Consider the following 13,966-nt stretch of genomic DNA (forward strand, 5'->3'; position numbering starts at 1 on the left):
ACTAGCATGAACAGACGTAAGGTAAGCATTAGTGAATTTCAATGGGCTGTTTTCAGGAATTACAAGGTACATGTGGGTGGATTTGTTTACACCTAACAGAGAAGGCTCACACGAATTAGTCAGAGGGAATCGTGGAGTTTTCCCAATAATAGTAATTCTACGTCGCTTTCAAGCTCATGTATGTTGCGTATACCCAAACCACAGCAGTGACAAGTATCAGATATATGTTTGGAAGGGCTTTCTTTCATTAATGCGTCTGTCTGCGATGAGATCGTCTGCTTCGCCTTGTTCAGTTCTAGCTGTGGAGAATCTGAACCAAGTGTCCAGAACATTACGACGTCATTGCTACACATACCGGTACCAGTCTTGGCTACATCTAGATCTCTCTATTAGGTGTTTGAGCCTGACACACACAACCAGTGGATTGCAGAAGAAGAAGAAAAAAAATGTCAGCATAATATTGTTCTTTCTACCCCCTACATGTGTACTTAGACACCGAGCGTGAGCGGCCTTGTGAAGGACGGGGAGCAGAGAAGGTGGTACCACACGAGCGACATCAAGGCCAACGCCTGCGAGGTCATCCACAAGGTGGAGCTGACCACCAGCGAGACGGACAACATCAGCGACATGGACCTCACCAGCAGCAGTCTGGAGGAGATGTTTCAGATCCACCCCAGCATCGTGTCCTGTGAGTGTTCTCTTGTTCATCAAGTAGCTGCTTTCTTTTGTCCCTCAAGTAACTGCTTTCTTTTGTTTTAACCCAAGGCCTGCATTACTGCCCTGATTACTTCCTCTCAAAGCAGCCCTATACGTACATCCCTCTCCTGTATGGAAAGCCGTTTGGCTCATAACCTGTGCATGTGCACTAAATAATTAATGCACATGCATTAAATCAGGAAAACTTTAATCGGAATATATTTAGTGCATGTGCACAGGTTAGGAGTCTAACCGCTTTCCATACTACTGGGCAATGCTGAATATCCAGATAGGTTGAAGGGATATAAAATAAAAAAAGCAATAACCACCCAACCCTCTTCTGGGATTCTGCATTTTAAAATCCTCTGAAGACGGAGTACAACTGCCTATATATGGCAAGGTGTGTGTGTGTGTGTGTTACTGTGTGTGTGTGTGTGTGTTACTGTGTGTGTTTGTGTCTATGTGTGTATGTGTTCGTTTTTGTGTAAATGGAAACGGTTGTACATGTAATCTTCCTAGTTGGATGTGAGAATCACCTTCTGTGTACCAAGTAGCCCCACAAGTGTTTATCGTAGTTACCCTCAACAAAAACAACTGTCTATTTTTTTACAGCGCCCAGCGGCCCTATCACAGCGGCCCAGACTGGTCAGTTTCCATCAGTGTCCATGCCCAGTGGCTCCAGCAATGTGTCCTACACTGCTGTGTCCTCCTCCGCCCAGCCAGTCACTGCTACACCTGATCCGGTGAGCAATGCGCGTTATGTTTGGGAGTTGTGTGCATCATGCCTTACAGGAACACCTTTTGCAGGCAAACCATTGCATGCACACCCATTGCAGGCACACCTATTGCAGGCAAACCATTGCATGCACACCCATTGCAGGCAAACCATTGCATGCACACCCATTGCAGGCAAACCATTGCATGCACACCCATTGCAGGCAAACCATTGCATGCACACCCATTGCAGGCAAACCATTGCATGCACACCCATTGCAGGCAAACCATTGCATGCACACCCATTGCAGGCAAACCATTACATGCACACCCATTGCAGGCAAACCATTGCATGCACACCCATTGCAGGCAAACCATTGCAGGCACACCCATTGCAGGCACACCTATTGCCGGCAAACCAAGGAAGCACACCCATTGCAGGCAGACCATTGCATGCACACCCATGGCAGGCACACCCATTGCAGGCACACCTATTACCGGCAAACCAAGGAAGCACACCCATTGCAGGCACACCATTGCATGCACACTCATTGCAGGCACACCCATTGCTGGCACACCTATTGCCAGCAAACCAAGGAAGCACACCCATTGCAAGCCCATTCACTGCAGGCCTACAATTGTAAGAACATCCACTGCAAAGGATATCCAATGCAAAATAACACCCGTTTCAGACAAATTCTTTGAAGGCACACCACTGCGGGCACACCCCTTTTACAGGCACAACATCGCAGGCACAACCCATTGCAGGCACACCCCTTTTACAGGCACAACATCGCAGGCACAACCCATTGCAGGCACACCCCTTTTACAGGCACAACATTGCAGGCACAACCCATTGCAGGCACACCCCTTTTACAGGCACAACATTGCAGGCACAACCCATTGCTGGCACATCCATTGCAGGCACATCCACTGCAAAGGAACACCCATTGCACACAAATATCCAAAACATTAACACCCACCACATAAACAGCCTTTGCAGGAACACCTATTACAGGAGCACCCACTACAGAAACAGCCATTGCTGTAACACCATAGGTTGAAGGGTTCAAAGTTAGCTGTATCAGCAGTACTGATTCTGTATACTTGTCCGCCCCAGGTCAAACCCAGGTACCAGAGCCGCGGCATGACCACAACGCCACAGAGGTCAGACCCCAGGGAGAAGCTGTTGGGAGAGAGCATCATCTCTGTTCTCATCAAGCTGCACGACAAGATGTCCTGTCCTTCTACAATCTACAAGCCACAGACTGGGCAGTCTTCTGCTTCTAGTACAGGTACAGAACTCTTAAAATACCTGGATTTGAAATTCCCCCGAATGGTTGTATAAAAACCCACTCTTGGAAAAAACACAAGTGTCTATGAGAGTTTCAGCCCATGAACGCAGAAGAAGAAGAAACTTTCCCCCTTTTAATTCTGTGTACAGTGGAACCCCCCCTTTTAAGACCTCTTAAAATCTGGGAGAAACAGGTCTTAAAAAGGAGGGAGTCTTTAAATAAAGGTGAATTTACAGATGTTATGAACAACAAATCTGAAAAAGCAAAGTCTTAAAAGAGAAGAATACCAATCAGAGACAAAGTGTGGCCAGCATCAGTCCCTCTCCGCACCAAACTCTATGGGAGCAGACAAGACCTGGAAGCCACGGCGTCATTCGTCTCGCAGACTAAACTGATGGTGTGACGGCGAACGCAAGAAGAAGAAGAAGAAAAGGGAAGAAGTCCTAAATTAGGGGTTTTTAAAAGTGTTTTTTTTTTTTACTGTATATACAATCTTCAGGGCCATCATGCTATTCTGTGACGTAGGATTTTGGGCATTTTTTACAAAATTGTCATAAATCTCACATTAAAATCACAGTAAGTTAGTAAACTTCAGTGCTTGATTTTTCATGGAAACTCAACTACGACTGAAAAAACTTTATTCATCTTATCATAGTGTTAAGCAGAAAACAGCAGTATTATGGGTCTGTAAAAAAAGTTTTAAAGAGATCACATTCAAGTCCGCGGTAGTCATTTACTCAAGACTCGGTACACACTTATAAAAGCTGCCCACAGTCTATAATCCAACCACAGTCATTGTTTTGCCCCAAACGAAGATTGCAAAAGCAGATTAAATTACATATCTTACCCAACTCACATATAGCAATTAACCCATAGTTCAGTGCTGATATCGCTGTACGCGTCCCCTTAGCAACAAGGAAGACGCCTCTAAAAAAGAGTGACCGAGACCCGTAAGGGTATCCAAGCCAGCCCGTAAGGGAGGCTGCCTTCCATATGCGCGCGCATATGCCGCCATCTTGTCATTCTACTCTCAGCGCTCAGTGGAGCTGGTCGTGTTTGGTACGCTCCGGCTGTGTTTTCAGCCTACTTGCTTGGTCTTCCAGACCTGGTTTGTGTTCCCCTTGGTGTCTTCTTGTCTCCGGACTTCGCATTTGCTGTTGAGGTGAGATCTTTCCATTTTTTACCTGAATTTTGGCGGCATTGTTGGCTTGTTTTCGGACTTACAAAATTTTTTCCAAATTTGTTTGTGAGTTGTTTTCATCATGGCCGACAATGCGGACGGGAAGAGGTCAACATCTAAACATGTAGCTGCTTCGCCCTCTCCTGTTAAGAAAAGTTCTAGAAGTTCTAGAAGTTCTAAAACGCACGGCGATACGCCCGTGTCTCTTTCGGGTTCAGAATCCAAAAAATGTAGTGATGTTGTTGTTGGCGTGCCCGGAGTTTCCGGTTCGTCTGCTAAACCTACGGAGAAGCCCTTGCTCGGGGTTAAGCATGTTGTAGGGGATGTCTCGCCTGTAGGTTCTGGGCTTGCATCTGCGGATTTTGCTTCTTTGCTTTTGACATTAAGCTCTCAGGTTTCGGCCTTAGCGGCTGAAGTTTCGTCAACTAAGGCGGAGATACGTGCGCTGCCGGCAGGTGTCGGGGGTACGTCGTCGCTGGCCAGTGTGCGTTTGCCTCCCTCTGCTACTGTTACGAGGGCGGACGTGCATGCGTCTCAGGATGGGATCTCTCAGGCTCCCGTGGGGTCTCCGGCCGGTGTCCGTTCTTCTTCACAAGGTATGTGCACTCCACGTGAGCGTTGTCTTGAGGGAGTAGCCTCGGGTCTAATCCCAGGTGAAAGTTCTGAAACATCGGCTGATATCCACCGCTTAGTCGGGGTGTCAGTGGGTGCTAAGGGCCCTGACAAGCGAACAGATGTTCCTATTCTTCCCGCCTCGTCAGTAGACTGGTCAGGTTGAAGGGCATCTGCTTCCGCCCAGGGGGCAGGAAGTTGGTGGTAGTATGGCTGGCTCTGGACTTGACTCTGTTAGTCAGTACGGGGACCAGCCTCCGGAGTGCACGGAAGGGCACGAAGGCTACCTGGATGACGGTGCCGCCTCTCAGGCTGAAGGTGCTGGATTCTTTTTGCCACGGCAGCTGCCAGATGCGGTGGCTCTGGCGGCTGGAGTGGCTTCGAAATATCTCGAGGAGGAGGTGGCGGTGAACAAATCTCAGTTTGTCCATCCTCCTTCTGCCTTAGGGGATTTCAGGAGTGCTAAGGAACCGAAAAGTTCGTTCCGATTCCGGGAGTCCCCCTCTGTGGCGGTCGAGATGTCGAAGGTTTTTGCGAAAGGTCGAGCTATGTCCGATGCCTTTCCGCTGTTGTCACAGCATGGGGAGGCGCCGGAGGTGGTGGGCCCCTGGTTGGCTAAAGCGGGTCAACACGTTCCTTGTTCTGCGCTCTCAAAGAGCTCTAAACTGTTGGTTCGTCCCGTCGCTCTACTTGACTCTTTCGCTTTGCCGAGATCAGTTCTACCGGTGACTCCGGAACTGCTTTCTCTGCGGGAGGACGGGTATGCCAGGGATAGAACAGTCCCTTACACGGAGTCTGCTCTTCAGGCTTTGGAGGAGACGGGTAGATCTCTGCTCGAGTTGGGTTCCGTCTCTAGTTCTCTCCAACGCTCTTTGTCTAGGTCTATCGCTTCATCGTTAGACCCGTTTGAGTTCCGTTACGACGCCTCCCAGGAGGATGTGACAACTCTGTTGGCGACGCTTGCCAAGGTCTCTCAGGAACAATTGAGCTTGTCAGCCAGGCTTTACGGGCATGCTGTGCATTCCCGCAGAACTGCCTTTTTGGCGGGTTCAAAGATCCGAGACAGGGGTACCATTGACAGACTTAAGGTATCTCCTTTTACGGAAGGGTCGCTGCTGGGTACTTCCTCTTTGGACGCTTTGCAGAAGGAAACCCAGGACGCTAGGGATCTGGCTATTGCAAGGATTGCTCACCACGGCTTTCAGAAGGTTCAGAGCAAGCCTACCTCCCAGAGTAAGGCTCAGCCTTCTTCGTCTGGGGGGGGCAAGATGCAAAATCAGTCCACCTCTTTTCGGGGTAGGGGGCGAGGCGCGCCTTACCAGAAGAGAGGCTCCTTTGGGGGTTCTCGGGGGTCGGGGCACAAGCCTCACCCCCAATGAGGGTCTCCCGAGCCACTATTCCCAGTAACCCCCGCCGTGGTGGCGGCGGGTGGCCCCTCCAGGGCCTTGGCCGCCTGGACACGCCTGGTGTCCAGCCGGTGGATTTTGGGAATAGTGCGTTCGGGATTCCGTCTCCTCTGGGCAGAGGGGAAGGCACCTCTGTCCAGGATACCTCCGCCTTTCAGATATCCCGTGGACCCGGAAGCCAAGTCAGCCGTTCATGCGGAGGTGGCTTCCCTACTCCTGAAGGGTGCGATAGAGGAAGTTCGAGATCGAGAGTCCCTCGGCTTTTACGGCAGGCTGTTCGTGGTGCCCAAAGCCTCAGGGGCTTGGAGGCCTGTTTTGGACCTGTCCACCCTGAACAAATACCTACGGGTAGTCAAGTTTGTCATGGAGACTCCACTCTCTGTAAGGGAAGCTCTGCGTCCGGGAGATTGGGCCACGTCGGTGGATCTCACCGACGCATATTTCCATGTGCTCATGCATGTTCAAGACAGGAAATGGCTGCGCTTTCTGTGGGGCGAGAAAGTGTATCAATTTCGGGCACTCCCCTTCGGGCTTTCCCTGGCCCCCTGGATCTTCACGCTGGTCGTTCGCCAGCTTTGCTCCCTTGTCAGACAAGAGGGGGTACGCCTACGGGCGTATTTAGACGATTGGTTGAATCTGCATCAGGACCAGTACATGTGCAGAACTCAGACTGCGAGGGTTCTCGACCTGGCGGCTCAGCTGGGCTTTACAGTCAATCTAGGGAAGTCAGAGTTAGAACCATCCCAGCGCTTCACTTACCTGGGCATGGATTTCGATACGGTGGAGTGGTTAGTCCGTCCCTCTCAAAAGAGGGTGGACAAGCTTCAGAACTTGGTTCGCTTGTTGATAGGAAAGAGTGTGTCCACGGCCCGGGAGTTGTCCTCCCTACTGGGGCAGATGGAATCGATGGCTCCCCTTGTGCCTCTAGGCAGGGTCCACAAGAGGCCGTTTCAGGCGGCTTTGAGGAGGCAGTGGGACCAAGCCTCTCAGGGCTGGAATGTTCGCATAGGACTGGGGAGTTGGTTCAGCAACACTACAAGTGTTTGGCTGCTCCCCTGGGTCTCTCAGGGTGTTCCGATCGTTCCTCCGGCGCCGGAGAACATTCTTGTTACAGATGCATCCATGACAGGCTGGGGTGCTCATCTGGCCGATCAGACAGCCTCCGGTCTGTGGGATCTCTCCCTAGCTCCTCAGCACATAAACGTGCTGGAGCTGGAGGCTGTGTCTCTGGGTCTACAGGCTTTCCTGCCGCTTCTGGGGGGCAGTCATGTTCAAGTCCACACGGACAATACGACTGTGGCCGCTTACATAAATCGGCAGGGGGGCACACGCTCGCAGAAGCTGTCGGAGAGCGCTTGCCGTCTGTTGGTTTGGTGCAGCTCGCACAACATACTTCTCTCAGCGAAGTACCTGAAGGGCACGCTCAATGTTTTGGCGGATGCCCTCAGTCGGGGGGACAAGGTTCTGCATTCAGAATGGACCCTCTCCCACCAGGCGTTGGACCGTCTTTGGGTTCAAGTAGACAAGCCTTGCATAGATCTGTTTGCAACGAGATTCTCCACCAGGCTTCCCCTTTTCGTCTCACCGTTCCCGGACCCTCTGGCGTGGGCGGTGAACGCGTTGGATCTGGATTGGTCAAATCTGCAGGCTTACGCTTTTCCTCCGTTTTGCCTGCTTGGGAAGGTGGTAAGGAAAGTGGATCTGGAAAAACCAGCGCTGGTGCTGGTTGCTCCTCTTTGGCCCAGCCAGCACTGGTATCCGGACCTTCTGCGGCTGGCAGTGCGCCCACCCATTCCTCTAGGCGTTCGAAGGGGCGACCTGTTACAGCCCAGGTCAGGGGTCCCGCACGAGAATCCGCAAGCGTTGCAGCTTCACGGCTGGATTCTGTCAGAATCGCTCTGCGTCGTGCCGGGGCCTCGGCCACAACTCTGAAACTGGTACAGAAAGCACACAGAGACTCAACTAGCTCCGTGTACTCTTCTCATTGGGCTGCATGGGCCAAGTGGTGCTCTGAGAATAAGGTTCAACATCTTTCCCCAAGGTCCATGGAGGTAGCCAACCACCTCTCTTGGTTGGCTAGTAGGGGGGTCTCTCCTTCGTCACTGCGAGTTAGAAGGTCTGCGATTTCTTCCACTCTTAGACAGCTCGGTCGCAAGATCAATCTTGACGGTGTCATTTCAAGCGTGCTTAAGGGAGCTGCCCTTGACGCAGCGCTCTCAAGATCACAGCTCCCGGCCTGGGATCTGTTTGTGGTTCTCCGTTTCCTTGCATCGGAGGACTTTGAGCCTCTCCGGTTGGCTAGTTTACCTAATTTGACGAGAAAAACTCTGTTTTTGGTCTTGCTTGCCACGGCTAGGAGGGGTAGCGAGGTGCACGCACTTTCTGGTCTCGCTAAAGATATTTCCCTGGAGAGGGATGGCTCCTACTCTTTGAGATTTACGTCTAATTTTCTCGCTAAAAATCAAAAGCCCGGTCAGGCTTCGCCTTGCATTCGTATTCCACCCTTGAGCGATATACTCGCTCCTGGAGACCCCGATCTGTCAAATTGTCCTGTCAGGGCGTTAAGCAGCTACCTGTCTAGGTCTTCGCCGATTCGCTCGGAAACTCAGAAATTATTGTTTATATCCCTCAACACTGTGCGGGCGAAGGATATCTCGAAGGTCACCTTGACTAAATGGGTTTCACTGACCATTAAGCAAGCGTATGGATGGTGGCAACGCCAGTCTGGCGAGGTCAGGGCGGTGCTTCCTCTTACGTCAGCCAGGACGCACGAAGCGAGGGCTTGGGCGTCTTCTGTGGCCGTGCTTCGCTCAGGGCGCCTATCAGAGGTCCTGGCGGCGGCTTATTGGAAATCTGAGGACGTGTTCATCAATTTTTATTTGAGAGACATTGCGGCAGGGCGGCAAGATGGCAGTGCGGCTTTGCCTGCTCTCGTGGCTGCAGGGCAGGTCCTGCGGTCTTAAGTTGGTAAGTACCCTCCTCCTATAGTAGCAATCTGCTATATGTGAGTTGGGTAAGATATGTAATTTAATTAAAAATTTTAATAATAAATTTTCATTTGATTAATATACTTACCCAACTCACATCGTTTATTCCCTCCCGCCTCCCCGCTGTGGGGGGTATGGGGGTCTAAAAAAGTAGTGAGTTGGGCTTCGTGTAGAATGACAAGATGGCGGCATATGCGCGCGCATATGGAAGGCAGCCTCCCTTACGGGCTGGCTTGGATACCCTTACGGGTCTCGGTCACTCTTTTTTAGAGGCGTCTTCCTTGTTGCTAAGGGGACGCGTACAGCGATATCAGCACTGAACTATGGGTTAATTGCTATATGTGAGTTGGGTAAGTATATTAATCAAATGAAAATTTATTATTAAAATTTTTAAGTTCAGTACAACTGCACTTCTTCTGAACGACGGCCATCCTAGCTGAACTCCAAACTCTAGGTCTAGGGAACTTTCGCTTAAGAACACATTACAGTAGATCCCCCCCTTCCCCCTTTTTGATGACCTCCAAAAATCTGAGAGAAGCAGGTATTAAAATGTAGTTAATTTTAAAATGGGGGTAAATTGACAGAGGTTATGTACAACACATCTCAGAAAACAAAGATCTTAAAAGGGAGGGAGTCTTAAATTGTGGGTTCTTAAAAAGGGGGGGTTCCACTGTACTTGTACTTCTGTACAAATCTCTCATTTTTCCTCAGGTCACAAGGCCGGTGATGGCGCGGTCTACGTCGCCAAGTTTCTTGACCGGTTGAATGCATCCAGCACAACTGCTGCCAAGTACGTCCAGAGCACCTGCAACGCTCTGCATCACAAGGTGGAGGACAGCACTGGTGACCAGGACAAAAATGACTCCAAGTAAGTCACCACTGGATGCACTTTAGAATTCTTTTTACATGTATTTGCAAAATATTTTTTTAACTTAACCTACAAAGCCAGTCAAAGATGAGCGTGTTTGGGCTAAATTCAATAGCCTTATAAAAATCTGCTGGGCGGGGATGTAGCTCAGTCGGTAGCGCGCTGGATTTGTATCCAGTTGGCCGCTGTCAGCGTGAGTTCGTCCTCTCGCCGAATCTCAGAGTCAACTTTGTATGCAGACTCTCCTCGGTGTCCGAACACCTCCCCGTGTGTACACGCAAGCACAAGACCAAGTGCGCAACGAAAAAGATCCTGTAATCCATGTCAGAGTTCGGTGGGTTATAGAAACACGAAAATACCCAGCATGCTTCCTCCGAAAACGGCGTATGGCTGCCTAAATGGCGGGGTGAAAAACGGTCATGCACGTAAAATTCCACTCGTGCAAAAAACACGAGTGTACGTGGGAGTTTCAGCCCACGAACGCAGAAGAAGAAGAAGATAAAAATCTGCTTTTGCGAAACACAAAGAGCATTCCAGGAAACAACGGCAGTCAGACCCTATGACAAACAGCTCTCTACAACTCCGGTGTCTGACCCGCAGCCATTGAGCTACAAATAGCTGAGGGCCGACAGACAACTCTGCAGAGCAGCTGCTGTGAAAGGGGGGAATACTGTGTCACCCTGTCACACATGTAAAGTACAAGAGATGCTGGTTTGTGTTTCAGGCGAAAAAAGGCGTACAACCGCCAGCAGAAGTTGATGGCCAAGTTTGCCAGCAAGCAAAAGGCCTTCATGGCAAAGGCACAGGAGGGTACTGGGCAGGAAGCAGGTGGGTCACCTCTTTGTAATGTCAGAGTGAGAAACAAGTTGCAAAAAGTGTTATTAAAACATTTAGTCTGAAACTGAGCACACTCAGTTAGATTATCACTGAGACTGAAAAGTTCTGGAGGAAACCTGTACCACTGTCTAGGTTCACTGCTAACTTATTTGCATAAAATGAATTTTCTTGCTTCTTTTTTTTCTTTTCTTTTTCTTGTTAGCACATTAAGACTGGTTTCTCAGATTTTCTCTCCACGATGTTTGTACATTTAACACTTTCGCGACGGGACACTGATAAATCAGTAACCGCGCTGACACGCCCATGGACGGGACGCGCATTTTTCAGTACCAGTCATACAAGGTACAAGACTCGTGATTGCTTCCCGGTTTTTGAAGATTGCAATAAATTGAGTTGTTTCCCTTGATACACGTGGTTTTCTCTTCCGGCTTGATCAAATTAGTGCAGATTTGCATGGTGTTTTCGAACAAAAAAAATGAATCGAAGGCGAGCCTTGTCACGGGAGGAGATTCTCCGGATGTTGGATCTTGAGGATCCTGTAGATCATGATATATCGTGTCGTTTTAGCCTCAAGAAAGCGATAATAGCAGTGATATTGAGGAAGAAACAGTCCCGTTGTTGCTAGTACGAGTCGGCAAACTAGTGGTAGGGGGTGATACTGCTAGACGAACATGTATCTCGGAATCGTGCAGGAGCTATGGGGGCGTGGCAGCACTGATAACAATGGATGGCTGGAGCCTTCAAATCCTTTTGGAATTGTTCATAGGTGTACAGTTGGTACTTTGTTGTGAAAATGTGACTTATATTCAATATGGATTACCTAGACATCATTTGGTGAGTGTTACAGTTTTGTTTCATTTGAGTCAGGATGCTGTGAGTGAATGCGTGATTTGCTTGTTTTTTTCTTTGTACTGTCTCCTTATTTCTGTGTACAATGTTAACAATATTTCAGCTAATTCATAGGTTTTACACCTTGTTTGGTTATAACATTATTTATAATACTTTCTGTTAAAAAATAACTTTTAAAAAAAGCAGTGGAAAATAAAACACACACAAAAAACGTTAAAAAACACAAATTATCCCCCTTTCACCCCCCTTTGCTAAAACAAATCGCGTGACAAACTTATAAATAGCACGACTGAACTGGGCATCCATTTTTGAATTAGTACACAAAATTTGGTGGTGATTGGACTTAATTCAAGCTTGCTAGACAGATTTCTTTACAGTTACTGATTTTTGGGAAGTTTCTTGGTGGCAAGCTTGGGCAGGCAGGACGTTAACGCCGTGGCAGTGCTAGTCACAATAGTGTTAACTCTATTCTCAGAAGTTTGGGGGTCTTTAAAGGAGGGGACCATTCACTTTTCCAAAGGCATGCAGACAGAATGAACAGCTAACATCTCCCTGGACATTTTTGTTGCAGAAGAGGACATGGCAGAGAGTGAGGATTCAGAGGGGGGGTCAGCTTGTGCTTCTGGTGAAAGATTCGACTGTGTGATCTGCAACCAGAGCGCTCCATCCAGACCGTCACGCCCCATGGGGCTGGTCATTTTCTTACAGTCCACTAGTGGTGAGTGAGACAAACTTCTCATTTGTAGCTTTTTGGGGGGTGTTGTTTAATTTTGTATTTCTTAATTAAAAACAAATCTGACTGTGTGATCTGGAACTAAAAACGCTCTGTCCAACTCTCATGCCCGATGGGGCTTGTGATTTTCTCAGAATCTACTAATGGTGAGTGAGACAAAACTTTTCATTTGCAGTTTTTATTTTTATTTTTATTTTTTTCAGCAGGACATTTGTTTCTGATTTATGTTACATGACCAAGGTGAGTTCTATGAGCTTTTGGTTTTATTATCTATTATAAGCATTTTATCTGTATTTATATGTGTGTATCTGCAAGTAACATTCTTTTTCTCTTTTTACTTTTTCTCTTTCTTTTTCTTTCTTCACATGTACCTTCGCAGAAATGTTGAAATAAACATTCATGCCTTGCTTTGTCTCTGTGTTTCAGTGTTGGGTCACAGACAGCACTCAGATGTCCAGGAGTCACTCACGGCCGCTCCTACCCCTGATCAGATGGAAGCCGTCCGATGTGCTGGTATCATGCGAAACCGCCACATGGAGCTGCTCAAACATTTTGAAGAGGTATAAGCAATTCACACACATGCACACATGCGCGCCAGCAAACACGCACTCACGCATACACTCACACACACATACACACACACACACACACACACACACACACACACACACACACACACACACACACACACACACACACACACACACACACACACACACACACATTTCATTGTGCATATGGTTGGAAATATCAAGAACACTTTATATATTTTGCTGTATCAAAATAAAGTTATTACTATGTTACTTTGCCTTAGTTTGACTGGTTGCAGGGACCAGTGTTGCACGGATCTATTCTTCCTGACTTTTTAGTCAATACCATATTACAAAACACCTAGCATGGTCACATCATTATTACCATGATTATAATGTTTTGTCAACAGGCATCCTGTGATATGTCCGTCAGCATCGGCTGGGATGGGGGAGTATTTGCAACCACATGTGGACATTACCTCCATCTGGACTGTCAGCGATCGTACATCGACACCTTACAGGTGAGCTTGCTGTTGTGCTGTGAAAAATAAAGGTAGCAGTGACTAGCTTAGGGAAGGTCTTGTCCATCTTGCTAAAGGACTGAGAGTAAAGCTCATCCAAAGAAAGTTTCATGTCTTGCATCATTTAAGATCGTTGAGATCTTTGAAGGAACGGAAATGCTTTAAAGGTGTGTGTCTGTCTGTCTGCCTGTCCCTGTCGGTCTGTGAGACAGACAGACAGGCAGGTGGGGAGAGAGAGAAAGGGTGTTGGGGAGGAGGGGTGTGTGTCTGATTAATTAATTTCATTAATGGTTTGTGGTGTTCTCTCCTTGTTGTTTTTTCAGTACCCCTCAAGGTTGAAGTTTGAGTTTAAAAACCCATCTGCAGACACATAAATGAAGCGCCTATAGCAACATTTTTTAGCCCTATTTCAGTTCTCTCTCACATTTGCCTCATGCGATTTGATTTTCTTCTCTCTGCAAACCAGAACCAGCCGCAGACAGAGACTATTTCATTCAGCCGAGGAGAGTACTACTGTCCCATGTGCCGTCAGATTTCAAACGCCGTCATGCCCATTGTGCCGGAAGAAGACGGCATGAGCGTGGCACGACCTCTGGCCTCTGACCCCGCTGTCATGGTCACTGACATTGCTGACATGATGTTTCAAGAGCCCAAGCAAGCAGTGAGTGTGCTAGGGTAGTGGGGGGGGGGGGGGGGGGGGGGGGGAGTAATATGTGTGTTTTTGCCTGTGTGTGATAG

At 48.5% G+C, this 13,966-nt stretch overlaps 1 protein-coding gene across 1 annotated transcript in view; it reads left to right on the plus strand.

Moving 5' to 3' along the window:
• LOC138982517 (E3 ubiquitin-protein ligase UBR3-like) overlaps positions 1–13,966 on the plus strand; it is a 65,326-nt gene that overhangs the window by 22,738 nt on the left and 28,622 nt on the right. The window contains exons 20-28 of the mRNA XM_070355818.1: positions 493–688; positions 1,309–1,439; positions 2,531–2,705; positions 9,602–9,758; positions 10,483–10,586; positions 12,016–12,162; positions 12,604–12,737; positions 13,118–13,228; positions 13,695–13,889. Of these exons, the coding sequence (XP_070211919.1) occupies positions 493–688; positions 1,309–1,439; positions 2,531–2,705; positions 9,602–9,758; positions 10,483–10,586; positions 12,016–12,162; positions 12,604–12,737; positions 13,118–13,228; positions 13,695–13,889 (1,350 nt within the window). The remainder of the gene's footprint in view (positions 1–492; positions 689–1,308; positions 1,440–2,530; positions 2,706–9,601; positions 9,759–10,482; positions 10,587–12,015; positions 12,163–12,603; positions 12,738–13,117; positions 13,229–13,694; positions 13,890–13,966) is intronic.

Source organism: Littorina saxatilis, linkage group LG12, assembly GCF_037325665.1.
Source record: "Littorina saxatilis isolate snail1 linkage group LG12, US_GU_Lsax_2.0, whole genome shotgun sequence".
In the NCBI taxonomy this organism is placed as follows: Eukaryota; Metazoa; Mollusca; class Gastropoda; order Littorinimorpha; family Littorinidae; genus Littorina; species Littorina saxatilis.